At 37.2% G+C, this 21,752-nt stretch overlaps 3 protein-coding genes across 7 annotated transcripts; all 3 read left to right on the plus strand.

Annotated features, from left to right (window-relative positions):
• Nucleotides 1-696: 696 nt before the first annotated feature.
• Nucleotides 697-3,423, plus strand: LOC109185595. Its single transcript, XM_019335533.1, has 4 exons — nt 697-1,418; nt 1,579-2,139; nt 2,246-2,662; nt 2,745-3,423. The coding sequence occupies exons 1-4, from the start codon at nt 786-788 to the stop codon at nt 3,183-3,185; spliced, it is 2,052 nt and encodes a 683-aa protein (XP_019191078.1). The 5' UTR covers nt 697-785; the 3' UTR covers nt 3,186-3,423.
• An 889-nt stretch (nt 3,424-4,312) lies between these two features.
• Nucleotides 4,313-12,139, plus strand: LOC109185554. Of its 5 annotated transcripts, XM_019335494.1 has the most exons (10): nt 4,313-4,523; nt 4,762-5,170; nt 5,853-6,043; nt 6,735-6,827; nt 6,919-7,101; nt 7,209-7,311; nt 7,393-7,578; nt 7,891-10,322; nt 10,523-11,097; nt 11,554-12,139. In XM_019335494.1, the coding sequence occupies exons 2-10, from the start codon at nt 4,939-4,941 to the stop codon at nt 11,561-11,563; spliced, it is 4,005 nt and encodes a 1,334-aa protein (XP_019191039.1). In that variant the 5' UTR covers nt 4,313-4,523; nt 4,762-4,938; the 3' UTR covers nt 11,564-12,139. The 5 variants fall into 5 exon arrangements, with proteins under 5 accessions (XP_019191039.1, XP_019191045.1, XP_019191041.1 ...); XM_019335500.1 differs by having other exon boundaries at nt 4,313-5,170; nt 11,388-12,139; XM_019335496.1 differs by having other exon boundaries at nt 4,313-5,170; nt 10,526-11,097.
• A 2,152-nt stretch (nt 12,140-14,291) lies between these two features.
• On the plus strand, nt 14,292-19,821 carry LOC109185599 (cyclic nucleotide-gated ion channel 1-like). Its single transcript, XM_019335547.1, has 6 exons — nt 14,292-14,721; nt 14,808-15,020; nt 16,544-16,848; nt 18,250-18,361; nt 18,488-18,736; nt 18,846-19,821. Exons 1-6 carry the CDS (start codon nt 14,371-14,373, stop codon nt 19,470-19,472), a joined length of 1,857 nt encoding a protein of 618 aa, XP_019191092.1. The 5' UTR covers nt 14,292-14,370; the 3' UTR covers nt 19,473-19,821.
• Nucleotides 19,822-21,752: the final 1,931 nt, after the last annotated feature.

The raw sequence follows: 21,752 nt of genomic DNA on the forward strand, positions 1-21,752 counted from the left end.
TATTATGCTTCATTGTTTCATAAGACGAAGCGAATTAAGGAGATCGATATATATATATATATATATATATATATATACACTACATAATTATTTGGACAAAAATATCTTTGCCGTTATAACTTCTGTTATCTTTCACATTATTATTACCATTTACATGCATACACAATATCTTTTTCTTACATTCTTCAATTGGTAAGTTTAATTTTATTTAGATTTAATTAAATGTTACCATAGTTATATTTAGTAATATATCATTTCTATAATTCTTACTTCATTAATATTAATATAAATATAATTCTACAATTATATATATATATATATATATATATATATATATATATATATATATATATATATATTATTTGAAAAGAAAAAGGTTATAGCGACATGCATGGTAATGAATGTTTTGAAATTAGTGAAATATGGATTCTAGTACCTATTCATCAATCGAAAACATCGGAGGAAGTGTAGCATGTCAACAATATAATATGGAATCCATTAGTTACATTGTATATTCTCGTTGCAAACAAAGGCTACCCTGTCTCTCTTAATTGTCATTATTATATTTTTATAATATCTTTATTAGCTAGGTAGGTGTTTTTGGCTTCTACTCTTCTATTTTGAACAAGTCATGCCCAAGAACTGAAGCTTTTCATTCCTTGCACTGCTCACCAAACCAAACCGTTTCTTGCAATTGCGGGCATTGCTTAAGTTTCTTAATTAGGTTTAGGTGATTGCATTGCAGGAGATCGATCAGAGACAAACGAGTTGCATGCACCGCCCCCATGGCGTGCACCTCTCTGTCGACGATCAACCCTCCCGTCACCAGAAGCTTCTTCCGCCGCTCTTTCTCCGACAACAATATTAATATATGCTGTTCTGTCAACCATATTAGGAATTCAGCCCCCGCGCACAAGTTGAAGAAAAACCGCTCCACCGGGAACATCTTTAGCCTCAAGTTTCCGAGCTCTTTCATCCCCGCTGCTCTACGCTCATTCTTACTGGATTCGGAAACGGTTAATAAGGAAATAGTACTACAAGTGGAGGAAATGGTGTTCCAGAGTGATGATGATCATAACATGACGGAGGGGGAGAGCGATCCTGATGAGCAGAGGCGGAATTGGAAGAGGTCCAATTGGGTTGAGAGGCTTATGGAACTCCGAACTGATTGGAGACACAAACAGAAGCACGATATTGATGCTGATGCAGAAAGCGAAGAGGACAACGTTGAAGGTTGCGATGAACATGAATGCGAAGTGAGCTATGACGAGGACGAAGACGATGACCAAGGGGAGATGAAGAGCATAGAGAGGACAACATTTTCCAACATGTTAAGACGTGTGTCCTCCTCAAATATTATGATCTTCTCTCGACTTGCCTTTTTGTGCAACATGGCTTATGTTATCCCAGAAATCAAGGTATGTATATGTATGTATGTATTTTGTCTCATCTCTAGCTCTCCAGCGATTAATTAGCAGAATACATATATACTGATCGATCTGATCTCTTAGATAGCTTATTGCGGGCAGAGCTGACAGCTGGTAGGATTTAACAATTTTATAATATACTATGGTGCAGGCCAAAGATCTGCGCAGATACTATGGTCTGGATTTTGTGACATCTTCAATAATGATGTTTGAGCAGGATTCCATGCCCATAGCCACAGCAGCTCATCAAAATCAAAATCAAAATCAAAATAATAAGCCCCAACAAAAGCGTAGTCTACTTCCCCGCCCACCTGTTGCTTATGAAATTGCTGCTTCAGCTGCTTCTTATGTCCAATCTCGTGCTAAGGACCTTTTATCTCACGATACTTATTCACTACAGCCCCCACCACAGGGAGATGATAAATCGCTGCCATTGCACCCGAACAAAAGCTGCCAAGAACTCGAAGAAGAGAGCACTTCATCAGAGATGGCTGCATATGTGGCTGCTGCATCAGCAGTGACTGCAGTGGTGGCTGCAGGTGAGAAGACAAAAGAGGAGGCAGCTAGGGAACTTCAGTCACCACAATCCTCACCTTGTCACTGGTTTGTTTGCGACGATTCCACCACACACACACGCTGTTTCATAATCCAGGGATCAGACTCTCTTGCATCTTGGCAGGCAAATCTCTTTTTTGAACCTACCAAGTTTGAAGTAAGTGGCCAGCCAGGATATATAGATCTTCAACCTACCTAGCTAGCTTGCTTAAGAGTGATCTGATGAGTATATATATATATGAAATGGAATTCGTCTTCTGCAGGATACAGATGTGTTAGTTCATAGAGGGATTTATGAAGCTGCAAAGGGAATCTATGAGCAATTCTTGCCAACAATAAAGCAGCATTTGAATGATCATGGAGATCAAGCTAAGCTTCAATTCACTGGCCACTCTCTTGGAGGAAGTCTCTCACTTCTAGTCAACTTGATGCTACTCACAAGAAAGGTTGTCACCCCAACCTCCCTTCTACCAGTTGTTATGTTCGGAGCACCATATGTGTTCTGTGGCGGCGAAAAAGTCCTGGAACAACTGGGTTTGAATGAGAATCATGTTCACAGTGTTATGATGCACAGAGACATTGTTCCCAGAGCATTCTCCTGCAACTATCCCAACCATGTTGCCACAGTTCTCAAACGTTTGAATGCTACATTCAGGTCCCATCCTTGCCTCAACAAGAATGTATGTGAGACCATATATATCTATCTTCACTGTAACTACTGTTTTATGCCAAAATTAAAACTGTTTGTTTCTTAACTTGCAGAAACTGTTATACTCTCCAATGGGAAAAACATTCATCCTCCAACCAGATGAGAAGCTATCACCACCTCATCCATTACTCCCTAACGGCAGTGCCTTGTATACATTGGAAAACAACAATTGTTCCTCTACCAGGAAAGCTCTAAGGGTCTTTCTGAATTCCCCTCATCCGCTAGAAACTCTGAGCGACCCAACAGCGTATGGTTCGAATGGTACAATCCTGAGGGACCATGATTCAAGCAATTATCTGAGAGCAGTGAATGAAATGATAAGGAAACACCGCATGAAACCTCCTCATGTTCTTAGGAAATCGAGAAAGCAGAGGAACATACAGTGGCCATTGTTAACTTCACAATCTCCTCATGCCTGGACCCAGGAATATTGTGGTGTAATGGAAAACACAAGTCCAGTTAGGCAGCTGGAGATAATGACTACTGGAGTATGAACATATAATTATATATAGTTTTAAGCAAATTAATTAATTGCTTCATCCGCCCGGCCTGCACATATTCTCACAAGTTATACTCACTTCTAGCTTAGCTTGTATCATATATATACTCCCCAAAACTGTAATTATATAAAAAAGTGATCGATTAAACAAGATTTTAGTATGGAACTATCCTAGTAAGCTAAAGGAAAGCCCTCAGGTAGTGAAGTTTGTATATTCACTTTTTGTAGTAAAATTAAAGCATGAAGATGAAGACCCTCATAAGAGCTTTCCATTTACAATAAATAGTTTTAGCTTTACTATCCAATCATTATATTTTCCACGACCATAACTATCACCAAACAATTTAAATTTAAATTCAGTTTGAAAACTGGTAAAATAACTCATTTTACAGAAAATAATTTATTTTGTTGGTGTTTGTCTGAATGTCATAAATGGTGGTGTTAATAATACTCTACAAACTATAAAAGAGATGAAAGATAAAAGATAAATATTGAAAATTAAAGAATTTTAAAAATATTTTCCAACTAAAAAAATCTATGAAGACAATTTCCACTGACTTTATTATTATTGAAATACCTAAACACAATAAAATTTAAAAAATGACCCCTGCAAATTATTTACTGAGTTTTCAAATTGACCCTTAATCATATTTATTTTTTGGGTGCAAAGTACACTAATATTTATATTTTATTTTAATGCAATAAGATTAATTCACCTTAATTAACTATAATCTAAATATCTCTTGCAAAGGTTGTTGAATGCATGTAAACTTGAATTCATGCTTAAGAGTTTTGGGCGCACCAAAATTGTGGGATGGATGAGAAAAGAATAAAAGGAACCTTATTTGGGCAGTTGATGAAATCCTTGTATGGGCTATTGAGAATGTTTATGTAGCTCAATGCTATAGTACTATACTCTCTATGTTACCTTCATGTAATGGCCCAATTTGTGTGTATTATATGATGATCAAATTTATAATGTAAAAAACATTGTCATTGTCAAAAATGATAAAAGTATAATTGATTGAATACTTTTCATTTTTAGTAGTATTGTGATTTACATCAATAAATAATATAATATATTAATTAGTAATAAAAAAATATACCCTTGTTGTATAGTATCTTTCAACAACAACAACCCCCCACATAAGATTTCCTACAACCACAAGCGTCGAAGCTTTTCTCCCCCGGTCTCTGCGAATTCCTGTTCTTTCACGCCCCTTTCTTCCCTTCATCCAAAGGAAGAGAAAATGTTTTGATTTTTTTCAACTTTATTTCAAACAGATTTCTGCAATTTATCAATCCCAACTCGCCGTCTTCACTCTTCCTAAAAGTGAACATCCCAATCTTTATATATATAATATGTATTGAGTTTGCCATTTAGGGTTTCTTTGATTTGCCCGACATTGCTGACTGCTCCAAATATATAGAGTTAGATTTAGAGTTTGATAAACTCTCCCCTTTAAATCCATTCATCCACTATTAGGGTTTCCTTTTCCGGGGTCTATCTAATCTGCTGGTCCCGGATGATATGATTTATATTTTTGTTTATTGTTTTGCTGTATTTTCAGGTTTCTTGTTTAAATTTTTATAACCCAGTTTATAAGTAGAGCTGTTTGAAAGAAAGAAGGTTGGACTTGGAATTCCAAGAGCATCTCGTGAGTTGCTCGAGAGAAAGATTGGCTTTTGAGGTTAGAGGTCCACGTAAAAATTGAGTATTTTCAAGTGGTTTTCTATACTTGTAGTGTATGGGTGAACATGAAGGATGGGCAGAGCCGGCTCGGCCGTTGCCAAATGGGCTATTGCCCAATGCTGCACCTGTCATCCAGGGTTTGGACTCGGAAAGATGGTTGAAGGCAGAGGAGAGAACTGCCGAACTCATTGCTCGGATTCAACCCAACAAACCATCTGAGGAGCGCAGAAATGCAGTTGCTGATTATGTCCAGCGGCTAATCACCAAATGTTTCCCATGTCAGGTTGTTTTGTCATTCTATAATTGCTGTTTTGACATGAGTACCAAAAAATATTGTTCACTTTGCTACATTGTTCTACTATGCAAATTTTTCTTACATCTGTCTTCAGGGTTCAATGGATATATGATTAGTCAATCAAAACTGCAATGACTTGTTGAAAAACACATTTTAAAGAAATTTAATAGTGGTTTGGAATATTTATTTAGAAATTGCAAGTGGAAAAACTTACAAAACTATGAACATAGTTTTCAGGCCTAAATTGTGTGTGCAAGAGTCACCACCGTATTTGAAATTGGAAATGAGATGATAAGTAGTATTACAGTTTTGGTAATTCTGTATTGATGTGTAGAACGATGATATCAAGCTTCACATCTTATAAAGAACTAGAGCATCATGGTAAAAACCTGTTTTGCACACACAGGATATGAGCTGATCAAAGTAGTTAATTGTAGTGTATTAGACTGTTCCAGCAGAGCTGACCACTTAACTGTTTGGGATAGTTATGAATCATCAATGAGCTGTCACTCTTTGTTATGAGTATTCATGGGTGGAAGGAGATGCTAGAGTTGCTGTTCTGTGTATTTTTAAATGAAGGAATTTTCTGGCCTTTTCTGCTTTAAGTGTTACTATTTTCTATTATTGTTATTTATGGTTTGTGAATTATTCTCATTTGAGTTTTCCTTTTCCCCAGGTTTTTACTTTTGGATCTGTGCCCTTGAAGACATACCTACCTGACGGAGATATTGATTTAACTGCATTCAGTGATAATCAGAGTTTGAAAGATACATGGGCTCATCAAGTTCGTGATATGCTAGAGAAAGAGGAGAAAAATGAGAATGCTGAATTTCGTGTCAAGGAAGTGCAGTATATTCAGGCAGAAGTAAGTTGTTCTCTCCATCCTCTTTTTGTTTATATTGGAGAAGTGTAATTGTGCTTAGTCTATCTATTGAATATTTCCACATTGCAACACATAACTTGTTTACGTTGGACATGTTTCTTTATTCCACATATTTTTCATTCTCCCACAACTCTGGTGCATGAAACTGAAATGGCTTCAACACATTGTAGCTTGAGTGACAGAATTGTAGTATTCAAGCTCACTAGCTACACCATTTCTATTATAACCCACTCTTTGATGAGAAGATAGCATCATCTCAAAATTTAATTGTGTTCTAGACATGCTAAGTGCCTAGTGGAAAAGTGGTAGATAACTATTATTATTATTATTTTTTCATATGAACTTTATCTGGGTGGGGAAAGTGATCTTTAATTTTTTCATTGACTTAAAAGTTGTTAGTAGCCAAATGAAGTTGTTAATGTATGCTTGTCTGGAAAGCAGTCCTTTATTATCAATCAGCATTTAAATCTGAACTCTGAAGTGCTATATTTTTACTCTCAATTTTTTGCTTTTGATTTCTAAATTTAGAACATAGAAAAAATGTTATATATTCCCTTATTTGTGATGTGTTTGAAATGCTTCTTGGAGGAGTTCAATGAAGAAAGTATTTGGAACTTGAATGTTCAGATGTCCTACTTTTTTATATTTCTATTCCATTCTCTTTTCTGGGCAGGTGAAGATAATTAAATGTCTGGTAGAAAATATCGTGGTTGACATATCTTTTAATCAACTTGGTGGGTTGTGTACCCTCTGCTTCCTTGAGGAGGTTAGTAGTGTTTTCTGGATGTCTAATGATGTGAAGAAAAGCATGAAGCTTAATATTACTTCTTGTCTTCTTTGTGTTAATGCTTTTGTAGGTTGATCACTTGATCAGCCAGAACCATTTATTCAAACGGAGTATTATTTTGATTAAGGCGTGGTGTTATTATGAAAGCCGTATACTTGGTGCACATCATGGTCTTATTTCAACTTATGCACTGGAGGCCCTGGTTCTTTACATATTTCATGTGTTCAACAAGTCCTTTACTGGACCTCTTGAGGTTTGCTATAGTTATGATCGATATAGAAGTCCCCTTTCAAGGTCTTGATTTGATTCTTTATTTTTAAGCTGAAACATATTGAACAATGTTATGAATTCTCACTGCAGGTGCTGTACCGCTTCTTGGAGTTCTTCAGCAACTTTGACTGGGATAATTTTTGTGTTAGTTTGTGGGGACCGGTACCCATCAGTTCACTCCCAGATGTAAATGGTAATAGAATGTGAAAAATTCTCATTTAATGTCATACTGTTTGCTTCTATTGGTGATGTTTATCTTGGTTGTATCTTACAGCGCAACCTCCCCGAAAAGATAGCGGAGAATTGCTTCTCACCAAAAGATTTCTGGACTCTTGTAGCGCTGTATATGCAGTTCTCCCTGGTATCCAGGAAACTCCAGGACAACCCTTTGTTTCTAAACATTTTAATGTTATTGATCCTTTACGAGTAAACAACAACCTTGGGCGTAGTGTCAGTAAAGGTATTTGAAATATTGAGTCTTTAATGACCTTTATCCCCTATCTGTTTTATGTTGATATGGCTTAGCAGTAAATTCTCTCTCTCTTTTTTTTTTTTTTTCAAGAAAATTTATTGATTATTGTTCCAAAATAGTATGAATCTACATTTGTGACTGTTGGGACAGCTATGTATCATTCTGATAGTTTACAACTTTGAGGTTCTTGTGTGTATTGCGTAGCTACTTTTGCTTGGTCATTCTGCAAATTTTTTTCTTGAAATTCTTGGCATGATTTTCCAAGTAGTGATTCATGTGGATTCTGTGTTTTGCTGGCAGGTAATTTTTTTAGGATACGAAGCGCATTTACGTTTGGTGCCAAAAGGTTGGAAAGGTTATTAGATTGTCCGAAAGAAAATGTTATTTATGAAGTAAATCAGTTTTTCATGAATACATGGGAAAGGCACGGCAGTGGCCATCGTCCTGATGCACCAGTTGCTGATTTGTGGCATCAAGGATTGTCAACTAAAGATCATCTCCCTGAACTTGAGAACTTGAGGTTCAGTACAAATCCCAAAAGAGTAAATGAAAACTCTTCTGATTGCAATGCAGAGGCTGATGGAGCTCTGCCTGAAACTTATGAGAATTCTACTTTATATGCCCAAAACCAGAGAAGTAATAAAAATTTGATCACTTCAAGGGTGTCTGATCATGTTACTAGGGAAACCACTTCTCATCAGGATTTGCATACTGATAGAAGTCAAAGAAGTTTAAAATCTGACAATTTGGTAAATGAAATCCAGGGAAGGTTTGTCTTTGCCCGAACTCAATCCAGCCCTGAACTAACTGACTCATATGGTGACATGTCCAGTCAAGGTAGGCATAGCAGATTACCAGAAGGTGTGGATATGCATCCTACTCCTACAAAGGTGGATAATAGTAACACGAGGAAGAATGCTGGATCTGAAAATTCAACTAGCAATAGTGGGCACTCTTTAAATGATGACACATCATCTGTCAGGCATGCCCCATCCCATCAAAGTCTTGATGCTGCAACTAATTCCAATAGTGGATCAAATAGCTATCACCATGATTCAGGCTTAGATGCCTTGAATGAAGAGCTTGCTTCTACCGGTGGGACACAGGCTTTGCATGAGGAAGAGCAAGATGTTGTGAACATGATGGCGGCTTCAACTTCATTTCATGGTTTTAATGGTCAAGTTCATCTTCCATTTAATTTAGCTTCAAGTCACCTTCCTTTTCCCATCTCACCTTCCTTTTTAGCTTCCATGGGATATCCTCAACGCAATATGCCTGGATTGGTTCCTACTAATTTTCCCATGATTGATCCTACATTTTCAAATGTTCAATTTCCCCATGGATTGTTGCCACCCCATATGACCCATTACTTCCCCAGCCTTGGGTTGAGCCCAAGTTCTGAAGACCCTAATGAGCGCAATAGTGAAAATTTTAATTCTACAGACGTGAGCGTGAGCGATGCTGAAAATGATTTTTGGCCAGAGCAGGATGCGGGCTCGACTGTTGGGTTTGACCCAAACAGTGGTAACTTTGAAATGCATCAGTCAGAAGAGAAGTTGCACTCTATGCCGTCAGGTCAGAACTTTGTCGCTCCATCTTGGGTAAGTGGCTCCAATAGTTCCTTGAGATATCAGCCGAAGCATACAAAGGAAAAGCGTGGGCATATCAGGGAAGACTGGCGTGATAATTTCCAGGTTCAGGATAGCGGAACTAGTGATGCTTATGCTGAAGAAAGAATGGCTAGCTCAAGGTTGTCATCCACTGCTCACAGTAGTCCTCTAAGGAGTAAGGCTTCTTCTGAGAGTTCCTGGGATGGATCATCTGCAAAATCCTCAAAATCAGCTAGGGAAAGAAGGGGAAAGAAAACAGTTGCTGCAGAAGCAGCAACTGGTTATGGAAAAGGTAAAATGATGTCTGAACCTGTACCTAATCAAAATGAGGATGATGACCAAGACTGGAATTCACTGCCAGATATTTGCACTGAAGTAGCAGAAAGAGGCCAAGGAGTTCAATCGGTTTCCTCATATAGTGTTCCTATGCCTTTCCCTCCTGAATATGAACTTGCCCAGACAAGTGGATCAGACTCGATGATGCCTATTGCACCAATGCTTATAGGTCCCGGGGGTTCTCAACAAAGATTAGGCGATAATTCTGGAGTCATTGCATTTTACCCTACAGGTCCACCAGTTCCGTTTTTCACAATGGTTAATCTTCCTTTTTACAACATTCCACCTAAGGCAGGTACTCCTGATGCATCCACAAACCATTGTGGTGGGGAAGAAAGCATTGATAATAGTGATTCTGGTCAGAATTTCGATTCATCAGAGGGACTTGACCAGTCTGAAGTTTTGAACCCTTCCCATTCTTTTAGAGGGGCTGCTATGGATGTATCTTCTCATGAACATAAGTCTGATATCCTTAACAGTGACTTCGCTAGCCATTGGCAGAATTTGCAATATGGCAGGTCTTGCCAAAGTCCAAGATATCCTGGGCCTTTGGTTTATTCCTCACCAGTAATGGTGCCCCCTATGTATCTGCAGGGTCGCTTCCCTTGGGATGGACCTGGAAGACCAGTTTCAACCAACACAAATGTTTTCACTGAATTCATGAACTATGGTCATCATGTACCCATTGCACCTATCCAATCTGTTTCTGATAGGCCCGCAAATATGTTTCAACATGATATGCCAAGATATCGCAGTGGGACAGGGACTTATCTGCCAAATCATCCAGTAAGATTGGTTTCCTTATAGAACTATATACTGTTATGGATTCTTGTGCACTAGAGTGTCTAGGTCTGATTGATTAATCTTATGACACATATTTCTTATCACAAATGATATTTTATTGCTTTTGTTCTTTTCTGGAAGAAATTTCATTTCTTTACTTTTAAGTGGATGATAACCTATGTAATTTGCTTTTTCTGCTTCAGAAGGTCTCTGCAAGGGATCGTAACTCTTCTGGTACCAGACGTGGAAATTACAACAATGAGAGAAGTGACAATGGTGACAGGGAGGGAAACTGGAATGCAAATTCAAACCCAAGAGGTGCTGGACGTGGCCACAACCGCAACCCAACTGAGAAGTCAAACTCAAGAACTGATAGGTTTTCTTCCAGTGAGAGCCGAGCAGACAGACCGTGGAACTCCTATAGAAATGGCTCATTCAATTCATACCCATCACAAAATGGTCCTATGCATGCAAATTCAAATCAGAGTAGTGGTCCAAATGTAACATATGGCATGTATCCTCTAACTTCAATGAACCCTATGGGAGCGTCTTCTAATGGCCCCCCTGTTGTAATGATATATCCATTTGACCATAATGCCAATTATGGATCACACGGGGAGCAGTTGGAGTTTGGGTCATTGGGACCAGTAGGCATCTCAGGTACAAATGAACAAGCCCTGTTAGGTGAAGGGGGTCGACCTAGGGGAGGTTTTGAACAGCGCAGATTTCATGGGCAACGGTCTTCACCAGATCAACCATCTTCACCACGTCATCCGAGGTAATAACTAGTTTTTGACTTGTGCAATATATATTAAATTATACCTTTCAACAATTCAGTCAAAATCATGGACATTGAATTTACATTCTTCCCTGTATACCTTCATGAATGATTTATATGGAAACCCACTGTGGGTGTATGTTCATTGACACCCTAGGTTTGCCAGTAGATCTAAATTTCCTAGATATAGATGTCATAGCATAAGTAAGTAAACTTGTTACAGGATCAAGAGAAAGAGAATATACACAGTGATGGTTTTTACATAGTGATGCATGCTGTAATTTTTGTAGGTAGTTGCACATACACCAAAGGTGAGGAGAGATGATAGGCTAGACTACCTTTGTTTGCAAGGTTAAAGGTCATCAGTCATCACAGCTTTGGAATAAGGAATGAGCAGAAAAATGTGGGGGTATCTAATGGTCTCTTGACCTCATCAATAATGTATTACGTTTGCAGGAGGGTATAATTGTTTTGGCAGATTGGCAATCGGAAGACAAGCTAAGGAAGGTGGTGAATTTTAGGCTGGATGGCAAGTGTGACAAGGGGGGATTCATTCTCCCATTGTTATTTGTTAGGCGAGCTTTTGTTTCGTCTGACACATACTTGATCATAAGATCCTCCCTCCGGGCATGCATTTTAGGATGGCGCAGATGCCTGCCTGCCGTTGTATGTGAACTACTGAATCGTGTATGTTCAGCTGCAGCCTCTCAAAATACATGGAAGGCAGTTTGGAGGAAGTAGGGCGGTGACATGATATGATGAGTAGATCTTAGTTGTCCTCCACTTCTTTGTAGGGAAACAGTGTAAACGAAAAGTGTAGTGTAGTGTAGGGATCTAACTTTGTTATAGTATTCAGGTTTTGTTTTTTTAGATGCATGGCTGCTGATACTATCACTGCTGTTTGGCTTTAATTTTGACATTTACAGACAGTATACAAACTAACAAACCTGAACCAACTGCAGACTACTTTTGTAATATTCTCAGATGATTTATTCATTTTTTGTCAGGTCAGTACCCAAAGTTTATCCACCTTCAATTACTATTTGTGTGTATCATATGTCATGTATATATGTTAGTACTAGAAAGATTGACAATATATATGCTTTTGTCTCCCTACTGCCTGCAGGGATAGATAGAATAAATAGGTGTTGAAATTACTCTTTTCATGGTTTGAACAAAATGATGTTGTGTTCATGAGTGATCGATGCAGACATGAATCAAATACGTACAGTGGCAAGTCTGAGCTTTCTGCTTTCGTGAACTAATATATTGTCCCAAATTTCACGTCAACCTTTAACTTGTATATTTTTGTTGGAAAATTTAACGAGGGGTAAGACTTGATGCTCTGCAAAATATGTTGCCGCATATAACCAATTCTATCTTCCCACAAAATTTGTGATAAGAAAATCGATGGAGAAGCAATCAAATATAAACTCATTTATTGTCTCACAAAAATCTTTACAATGAATTGAAATAAGATATCTTGTTTTGTTCTAGAATCTTTAAATTGATCATCTTATACAAATAAAGAAGATTGTGAACTGATCCATAATAATATAATATAAAGTATAAAATTTTAAGGTTGATAAAGCAAAAGAAATATTAATAGTTAATATTTCTTTTTCAATCTTGGTGTTTTTTTCCAATTAGGATTATATATAGTTAATCAAGTAAACGCTTACCTCCCATTCACCAAAAAAAAAGAAGAAGAAAGAGAGTAAACGCTTACCTGCTTAATTAATTAATTAAATGGTGCATGCATATATGATTAAGATTTGGTAAATCAATATATTTAAATCATCACGCTGCAAATATGCTACAGTGTTAGTACTAGCTTTAGGCTATGTTTGACAAACCTAGCTGAAAGCTGAAAAGTAATAAGCTAGGAGCTGAAAACTAAAGAGTTGTTATGATTGAAAGTGTTTGGTAAAATCAGCTGTTTGATGAGCTGATAAATGTAAAAAGACTAAAAAGGACAACTTCATACAATTTAAATTAGTTTGTTTACATATTAAAATTTAACATTTTGTCTTCAAAAAATATAACATTTTGAAATAAAACTGTTAGCATAATCACGATCTAGCAACCCATAACATCTTCATCCTATTCATCATATATATATATATATATATATATATATATATATATATATATATATATATATATATATATATATTAGATAATCAATTCAATCTTAAAATAACAATAATAATAATAATAATAAGATAAAAGGTGCGGATAAAGGATTTGTCATTTCTTTAAAATGTTTAATAATAATAATAATAAAAGATTATTTGTCATGAAAGTTGTGGATAAAAGAGAAGTAAAAAGTTTTAATTAAGAAGTTACTAACTTATTTTGAGAACATTACTAAACAGAGTTTAATTTATAGCTTATTAGTGTTTAAAATAAGTTATAAACTCCTAAACAAACTCGGCCAAATATAGCCTTAGAATGATAAGAAATGATGAGCTTGATACAACGCGAATAGTGTGAATCTGCTTGTGACTTGGGAACTCACGTCTTTTGCCACCTATGCGCCCTGTGTCAGGAAGCTCATCGTGAAGTTCATCGTAGGCTTCCCCATCCCGGGTTCAACGCCCAACCCGTCTTGGTCATGATCCCTCCCGGAGAACAAACAATGGGTCGCTAAGCGCAAGTATTGTCCATTCATAGATGGTTCTGCATTACCTGATTGTTGTTCTTCTATTGCCAATTAAGCCTGCACTGAGTATATTTTCTTTGTCTTTTTAGATCATCATATTTATAAATAAGACATGTTTCTGTCCAAAAAAAAAAATGTTTTATACGTTACAGATATGTCAATTATATTTATAATATTAAATTAAATTATATTGTATTAACAATATTGATATACATCACAGTACATACGCTATATAATTAACAATATTGATATACATCAGAATACATACGCCAAGAATACATACGCCTGCAAAGCATTATACACCTTTTAAGAAAAAGTGACAACTTTAAAAAAAAGGTGACAACTTCTGAATTGTTATCCCAACTTTTCTTTCTGGATATTCATGTCCATGTGTTTGTCTTTGTGGGAAAACCAAGCTATGACTCGAGATATTGCGGCAGTGGTACTGTACGTGCATGATGGAGAAAATCAACAATAGTGAAATTATCTCATGGATTTGGAGCCACACATTATATGCCTAACATGATCGTCATCAGGCAAATATAAACCAGTCTTTTTCTTCTTCTACTACTACTACTATTACTAGTTGTTGGTGGTGGAAGAGGAAGATGCATGACCCCCAAGGTCCATTTCTGCAACGGTGGAATAAAAGATTCTTTATTGCCTGCATATTAGCAGCGACAGTGGATCCACTTTTCTTTTACATCCCAGTGGTGGATGACCAAAAGAAATGCGTTGGTTTAGACAGGACTTTGGAGATCACTGCTTGTATTCTTCGTTCCGTTTTCGATTTTTTCTACATATTTCACATTATTCTGCAATTCCGCACTGGCTTCTTTGCTCCATCATCTCGTGTGTCTAGTAGGGGTGAGTTGATTGTGGATCCATCTGCCATAGACAAGCGATATTTCTTTTCTTACTTCCTCATAGACATCCTAGCTGTTCTCCCTCTCCGGCAGGTACGTATAAATAAAGGCGGTATAACCTTTATTCACACTTAGTAATTTTTAGATTAAGAAAACTAACGTATGTGTACTGTGCGTAGGTTGTACTGTTCATGATGATTCCCCGCGCGGACCGTCCCTTTATGCTGGTGGCCAAAGACATACTGAAGGTTGTGATTTTGGTCCAATCTGTTCCCAGGTTACTTACGATATATCCTTTGTACAAGGAAGTAACTCGAACTTCTGGGATTTTCACTGAAACTGCCTGGGCTGGTGCTGCGTTCAATCTCTTTCTCTACATGATAGCTAGCTATGTAAGCAAATCTATCTGATCGATCTACACACATATATATATAATCTCACTCACATGCGAATGTTTCGCCCACGAACGAAATAGGAATGGATTATGTCCGTCCACGTGTCAAGATCTAATGGATGAGAAATACTGATTTTTTTTAAAAAGCCTGTGGCATTTTCGTAAATAATTGAACATCGAAGTGCAAGTAAAATGCATTACAAGTGCATGTAAAATGTATTATAGGTGCAAGTAAAAATTTACACTGAGCATCAATACTAAGTGCACCTATAGTTATAAGTAGTTGCACCTATAGTTCTAAGTAGTTGCACATATAGTTATAAGTAGTTGCACCTAGGTGCATGAATGTTTGCGGGTGGTTTTCAGAGGTATTACTACCTGCTGAACTCAGATCAATGAATGTTAACCAGGCAAAATTACATGCACTTATATAGGTGAAAGTAGGTGCACCTATAGTTATAAGTAGTTGCACCTATAGTTATAAGCACACCCAGGTGCATGAATGTTTGCGGGAAGTGAATGCTAACAAGGCAAAATTACATGCACTTATACGTGAAAGTAAGTGCACTTGTAAGTGATTTTACTTGCACTTCGATGTTCGATTATTTACGAAAATGCCACTGCGTTTTTTAAGCTATTAGATCTGGACACGTGTCACGCGCTGATTCGTTCGCATATTCTTTCCTGGGCACTTATTCGCACCTGAGTGCATCCCTCTATATATATAAAATTGCACTCGGGTGCGAATGAAGCGCCCAAGAGAAAATATGCGAACGAATTAGCGTGCGACACGTGTCCAGATTTAATGGATTAAAAAAAATGCGGTGGCATTTTCATAAATAATTGAACATCGAAGTACAAGTAAAATGTATTATAGGTGCAAGTAAAATTTACATTGAGCATCAATACTAAGTGCACCTATAGTTATATGTAGTTGCACCTATAGTTATAAGTAGTTGCACCTATAGTTATATGTAGTTGCACCTATAGTTATAAGTAGTTGCACCTATGTGCATGAATGTTTGCGAGTGGTTTTCAGGGGTATTACTACCCACCGAACTCAGATCAATGAATGTTAACAATGCAAAATTACATGCACTTACAGGCGAAAGTAGTTGCATCTATAGTTATAAGTAGTTGCACATAGGTGCATGAATGTTTGCGAGTGGTTTTCAGGGGTATTACAAAACGCTGAACTCAAATCAATGAATGTTAACAAGGCAAAATTACATGCACCTGCAGGCGAAAGTAGGTGCACTTGTAGGTGAAATAGGTGCACCCGTGAATGCAGGCAAAAACTACATGCACTTGCAGAAGAAAGTAGGTGCATGTATATGTGAAAGTAGGTGCACCCGATCAATGAATGCTGACACGTGGCGCACGCTGATTGGTTCGCACGCGACATATATATATATATTAGCTAGCTAATTTTAAAGTATAAATATGCATATATAATACGAGTAATAATTAATGTCCATTTGAATGATAATGATAATGATATTGTGGCCTGGGTGCATGCAGGTAGCTGGATCCATCTGGTACATCACTGCTATAGAACGTCAAGATAAATGCTGGCGGAAGGCCTGTGAGAAACATGGCAGTTGTGACATAGATTTCCTCTACTGCACAAAATTAGGGCGTAGAGGAGGAGGAGACTTTTTGTTGTCCTTTCTAAATACTTATTGCCCTCTGCTTGAACCTGAAAATTTAAAACCTCAAGACTTTGATTTTGGAATATTTCTTGATGCTCTCAAATCTAACATAATGAAGAAGAGATTCTGGTCTAAAATTCTCTACTGCCTCTGGTGGGGGCTCAGAAACGTAAGGTTCGCACTTTTATTAGCTTTTTCCATCTTATCTTATAATTAATTAATGATATACATATATAACTACCCGTGCGTATATATAGATTTTGGTTCCTGTGAAAACAGGTCTTCCAGTGCGGTCAGTGTGACATACACCATTAGTATACATAAATGCACCATACAGTGTTCGAGAATACACCAGAATGAAATGTCAAAAAATGCACCACACCAAAAAAAATACACCACACATAATGTTGTATTTTCGAACACTGTGTGGTGCATTTATGCATACCTAATGGTGTATGCCGCACTGACCGCACGGGAAGACCTGTTCTCACAGGAACCTGACCCTATATATATATATATATATATAAGTTCCGTGCGGTTGAAGGTTTCCCGTGCGGATGCTTAATGTGCGCGAGTTTTGTGCTTAATGTGCGTAAGTATTGTGTTTAAGGTGCATGAGATTTGTGTTTAATGTGCGTGAGTGTATAATACTTAATGAGCGTGAGTTTTGTACTTAAGGTGCGTGAGTCTTGTGCCTAATGTGTGTGAGTTTTGTGCTTAATGTGCGTGAGTGTGTACTTAATGTGAGTTGTTGTTGAAACTTTAAAGTGCATGAGTTTTGTGGTTAAGGTGCGTGAGTCTTGTGCTTAAGGTGCGCGAGTCTTGTGCTTAAAGTGCGTGAGTGTGTAAAACTTAAGGTGCGTGAGGAGGGTTGTGCTTAAAATGCGTGACTTTTGTACTTAAGGTGCGTGAGTTTGTGTTCTGAATGTATTTTGTTTGTATGTTTAATGTGATCGTGTGTTGTGTACTTAAAGTGCGCCAGTGTAATGCTTAATGTGCGTAAACCCGCACGACCTCACGGGAAACACACCAACAGTGTATTCTCGAACACTGTATGGTGTATTTATTCATATCTAATGGCGCGTTTTTGGTGATGTGTACATAATTTGTGTATGTTTTTTGTTGTGCATTTCATAACATGGATTGTGTATATTTGTATAACAATTGGTGCGGCCGCACTAACCACACGGGAAGGCGTTGCCGCACCTGAACTTGGCACCAATGGGAATCTACAAATACACCAGAGTAACGCTAATAATGCACCAATTATACAAATAAAACACACAACAATGTGATTTTTCCTATTCCGGTGCTTTATGACGAGTTTACCCTTACAGTTCGCTGGGTAGGAGAATGTGCGCGAAAACACTAGAAGAATCTTGATTAATGTGATTCATTGGATCTATCTAATCTAATGGCCTGTAATTGACCATATGACCCCACATAACAACATGGCAACATGTGATCACCCATATATATATATATATATATATATATATATATATAATTTTAGTTTTCTGATGAGATAGATTATAATTTGGTTGTTTGTTTGAATATTATATTTGGATCTACCAGTTCTCTTGGTCAAAATTTGGAAACCAGCAATTTTGAGGGCGAAATCCTTTTCGCCATTCTCATCTCCATCATTGGATTGATTTTGTTTTCGTTACTTATTGGCAATATGCAGGTACGTAGCTATGACCTATGTAATCTGAATGAATGAAGTTGGCCTGAAATCTATACTGTCAAATTAAACTACTATACATTATTATTTAATTTACACATAATGAATTGGTGGTGCACGTGCATGCAGAAATATCTGCAGTCCCTGAGTAGCCTGACGGAGAGAGTAGAAGAGATGAGAGTGAAAAGGACTGATGTAGAGCAGTGGATGTCCCATCTTATGCTTCCCTATGATTTGAAGGAGAGAATAAGAAAATATGAACAATATAGATGGCAAGAAACAAGGGGTGTTGATGAAGAATCTCTTATTTCTAACCTCCCTAAAGACTTGAGGAGAGACATTAATCACCATCGTCTCTGCTGGTATTTACTCAAAAGAGTGAGTACAGTAGCCACTTTTTTTTTTTAACTAACTTTGAACCAAGAACTTAAAGTTTTTTTTGTTATTAATTATATTCGTGCTGGATGGTATGGTTATGGTATGATAGGTTCCTATATTTGAGACAATGGATGACCAATTACTAGACGCAGTGTGTGATCGTCTGAAACCGGTTCTTTACATAAAAAAGACTTGCATAGTGCGGGAGGGGGATCTGGTGGACGAGATGATATTTGTGAAGACAGGGGAGCTGTTAACTATGACTACAAATAACTCTTATATTCTCACGGCTGATGACTTCTGCGGAGAAGAACTTCTCACTTGGGCTCTAGACCCCAACTCCTCCTCTAGTCTACCCATCTCTACAAGAACAGTGCAAGCTTTGACAGATGTTGAAGCTTTCGCTCTCACTGCTGATTTCCTCAAGTTTTTTGCTTTTCAGTTTCGACCACGCCTCCCCAGAAAACAGCTTCATCACAAGTTGAGATACTACTCACGTCAGTGGAGGACATGGGCAGCCTGCTTCATTCAGGCAGCATGGCGTAGACATTGCAGGAACAAGCTGGAGAAGTCCCTCAGAGAAGAAGAAGAAGAAGACAGGCTGCAAGATGCATTAATATTGAGGATGAGGAGGGAGGAGGGGGAAACCACACCAAGCCTAGGCGCTACTATTTATGCTTCAAGGTTTGCAGCTAATGTGCTAATTAAGAACAGTAAGGCGGAAACATCCACTTAGCGTGCTCAAATTGTCTCCTAGACTACTGCCTCCGATCCTTTGGTGCTGCAGAAACCAGCTGAGCCTGATTTTAGCGCCCCCCAGAAAATAATAATGCCTCTTAGCTTAACATTCATTTCCGTCTATTTCACTTTATCTATCTATATGTTTTGTACGACGAACATGTGCCTGCAGTTAATGTTTGATATCTCTGTCCTAGCTTTGTCTTTTGGCACGGTTCAGAAACAAAAGAAAATTAAAGCTCGCATGCATTTGATACATACTCTGGTATTCAATTAAGATTGTAAAACTGAACTGGGAATATAATATAATCAGGTAGGAATGGAAGAAAGTGAATTATTCCTACAAATTAAAGTGGGGGTATCTAATGGTCTCTTGACCTCATCAATAATGTATTACGTTTTCAGGAGGGTATAATTGTTTTGGCAGATTGGCAATCGGAAGACAAGCTAAGGAAGGTGGTGAATTTTAGGCTGGATGGCAAGTGTGACAAGGGGGGATTCATTCTCCCATTGTTATTTGTTAGGCGAGCTTTTGTTTCGTCTGACACATACTTGATCATAAGATCCTCCCTCCGGGCATGCATTTTAGGATGGCGCAGATGCCTGCCTGCCGTTGTATGTGAACTACTGAATCGTGTATGTTCAGCTGCAGCCTCTCAAAATACATGGAAGGCAGTTTGGAGGAAGTAGGGCGGTGACATGATATGATGAGTAGATCTTAGTTGTCCTCCACTTCTTTGTAGGGAAACAGTGTAAACGAAAAGTGTAGTGTAGTGTAGGGATCTAACTTTGTTATAGTATTCTACCTTTCAAGTTTTGTTGTTTTTTTAGATGCATGGATGCTGGTACTATCACTGCTGTTTGGCTTTAATTTTGACATTGACAGACAGTATACAAACTAACAAACCTGAACCAACTGCAGACTACTTTTGTAATATTCTCAGATGATTTATTCATTTTTTGTCAGTTCAGCACCCAAAGTTTATATATCCACCTTCAATTACTATTTGTGTGTGTATCATATGCCAAATGAAAGATGCATACATGTATCAATCATGCATGTATATGTGTTAGTACTAGAAAGATTGACAATATATATGCTTTTGTCTCCCTACTGCTCCCTGCAGGGATAGATAGATACGTGTTGAAATTACTCCTTTGTTTGAATTGAATAAAATACAAATTTCACGTCAACCCTTAACTTATATTTTGGTTAGAAAATTTAAGTAGGGGGGGAAGATTTGATGCTCTGCAAAATATATATGTTGCCCCATACAACCAATTCTACCTTCCCACAAAATTTATGATAAGAAAATTGATGGAGAAACTATCAAATATAAACTCATTGTTTCACAGAAATCTTTACAATGAAATAAGATGTCTTTTTAAATTCATCTTATACAAATAAGAAGATGGCGAACCGATCCATAATAATATAATATAGTATAAAATTTTAAGGTAGATAAAGCAAAAGAATATATTAATATTTCTTTTTCAATCTTGGTGTTTTTTCCAATTAGGATTATATATAGTTAATCAAGTAAACGTTTACCTGCTTAATTAATTAATTAAATGCACCCGCATGGACAGCTCAACTGGTCACAAAGGTGAAACTTTGGAAGAATGACCAGGGATCGAGTCTCACCAAAGTGAGGGGGTTCCTTTTGTTGGTTATGATTTGTTGGGTTTAGTCAACGTTTTTAAAATAAAATATAGTGATTAACTTTTTTTATAAATAATTGTTTCTAATAGTGAGACAAAATTTAGAAGGTTTATTTTTCGGTGACTGTAATCTAATTCTAACTATATTATTTGTTTAATATATTTTTTTGATAACATTATTTGTTCAATATGATTATGCTAACATTCTTGATTGGAATACAAATGACAATAGTAATATCATCAGACCACATTTTTTTTTTTTGAAAACCCAGAGCACACATTTAAATGGTTTATTAATAATTTTTGTTAATTTTAGTCAAGGTTTGAAGAGCGTATGAGTTGAATGGTATGATTTCGTGGAAGCCAAGGACCAAACATAGTCTAGCTCGTAGTTGGGAAGAAATTTCTCAAACGGAGTTTTTGTCGTTTTGTTGCTTCAATTCTTCTTCTTCTAAGTGGTTAATTATATATATATATTGTGAGTGTTGATTGGGGGTAAGGTTGTCTGGGTCTTCAGTCTTCTCTTCTCTTGCTAGAGAAGACCGAGTATTCATCTCCTTCAATTCAAGTCGCCATATCTGATCTGTGCTAGAGAAGACCGAGTATTCATCTCCTT

Source organism: Ipomoea nil, unplaced genomic scaffold (genome assembly GCF_001879475.1).
Source record: "Ipomoea nil cultivar Tokyo-kokei standard unplaced genomic scaffold, Asagao_1.1 scaffold0188, whole genome shotgun sequence".
Lineage (NCBI taxonomy): Eukaryota > Viridiplantae > Streptophyta > Magnoliopsida > Solanales > Convolvulaceae > Ipomoea > Ipomoea nil.

Bases quoted from the DNA above. Each gene is read 5' to 3' on its own strand.
- LOC109185595 (XM_019335533.1), top strand. From the start codon at position 786: ATGGCGTGCACCTCTCTGTCGACGATCAACCCTCCCGTCACCAGAAGC. The intron at 2,140-2,245 runs GTAAGTGGCCAG...CGTCTTCTGCAG, and splicing joins TTGAACCTACCAAGTTTGAA to GATACAGATGTGTTAGTTCA. The intron at 2,663-2,744 runs GTATGTGAGACC...CTTAACTTGCAG, and splicing joins ATCCTTGCCTCAACAAGAAT to AAACTGTTATACTCTCCAAT.
- LOC109185599 (XM_019335547.1), top strand. From the start codon at position 14,371: ATGCATGACCCCCAAGGTCCATTTCTGCAACGGTGGAATAAAAGATTC. The intron at 15,021-16,543 runs GTAAGCAAATCT...GGGTGCATGCAG, and splicing joins TCTACATGATAGCTAGCTAT to GTAGCTGGATCCATCTGGTA. The intron at 16,849-18,249 runs GTTCGCACTTTT...TGGATCTACCAG, and splicing joins TGGGGGCTCAGAAACGTAAG to TTCTCTTGGTCAAAATTTGG.
- LOC109185554 (XM_019335494.1), top strand. From the start codon at position 4,939: ATGGGTGAACATGAAGGATGGGCAGAGCCGGCTCGGCCGTTGCCAAAT. The intron at 6,044-6,734 runs GTAAGTTGTTCT...TTTTCTGGGCAG, and splicing joins TGCAGTATATTCAGGCAGAA to GTGAAGATAATTAAATGTCT. The intron at 7,102-7,208 runs GTTTGCTATAGT...TTCTCACTGCAG, and splicing joins CCTTTACTGGACCTCTTGAG to GTGCTGTACCGCTTCTTGGA.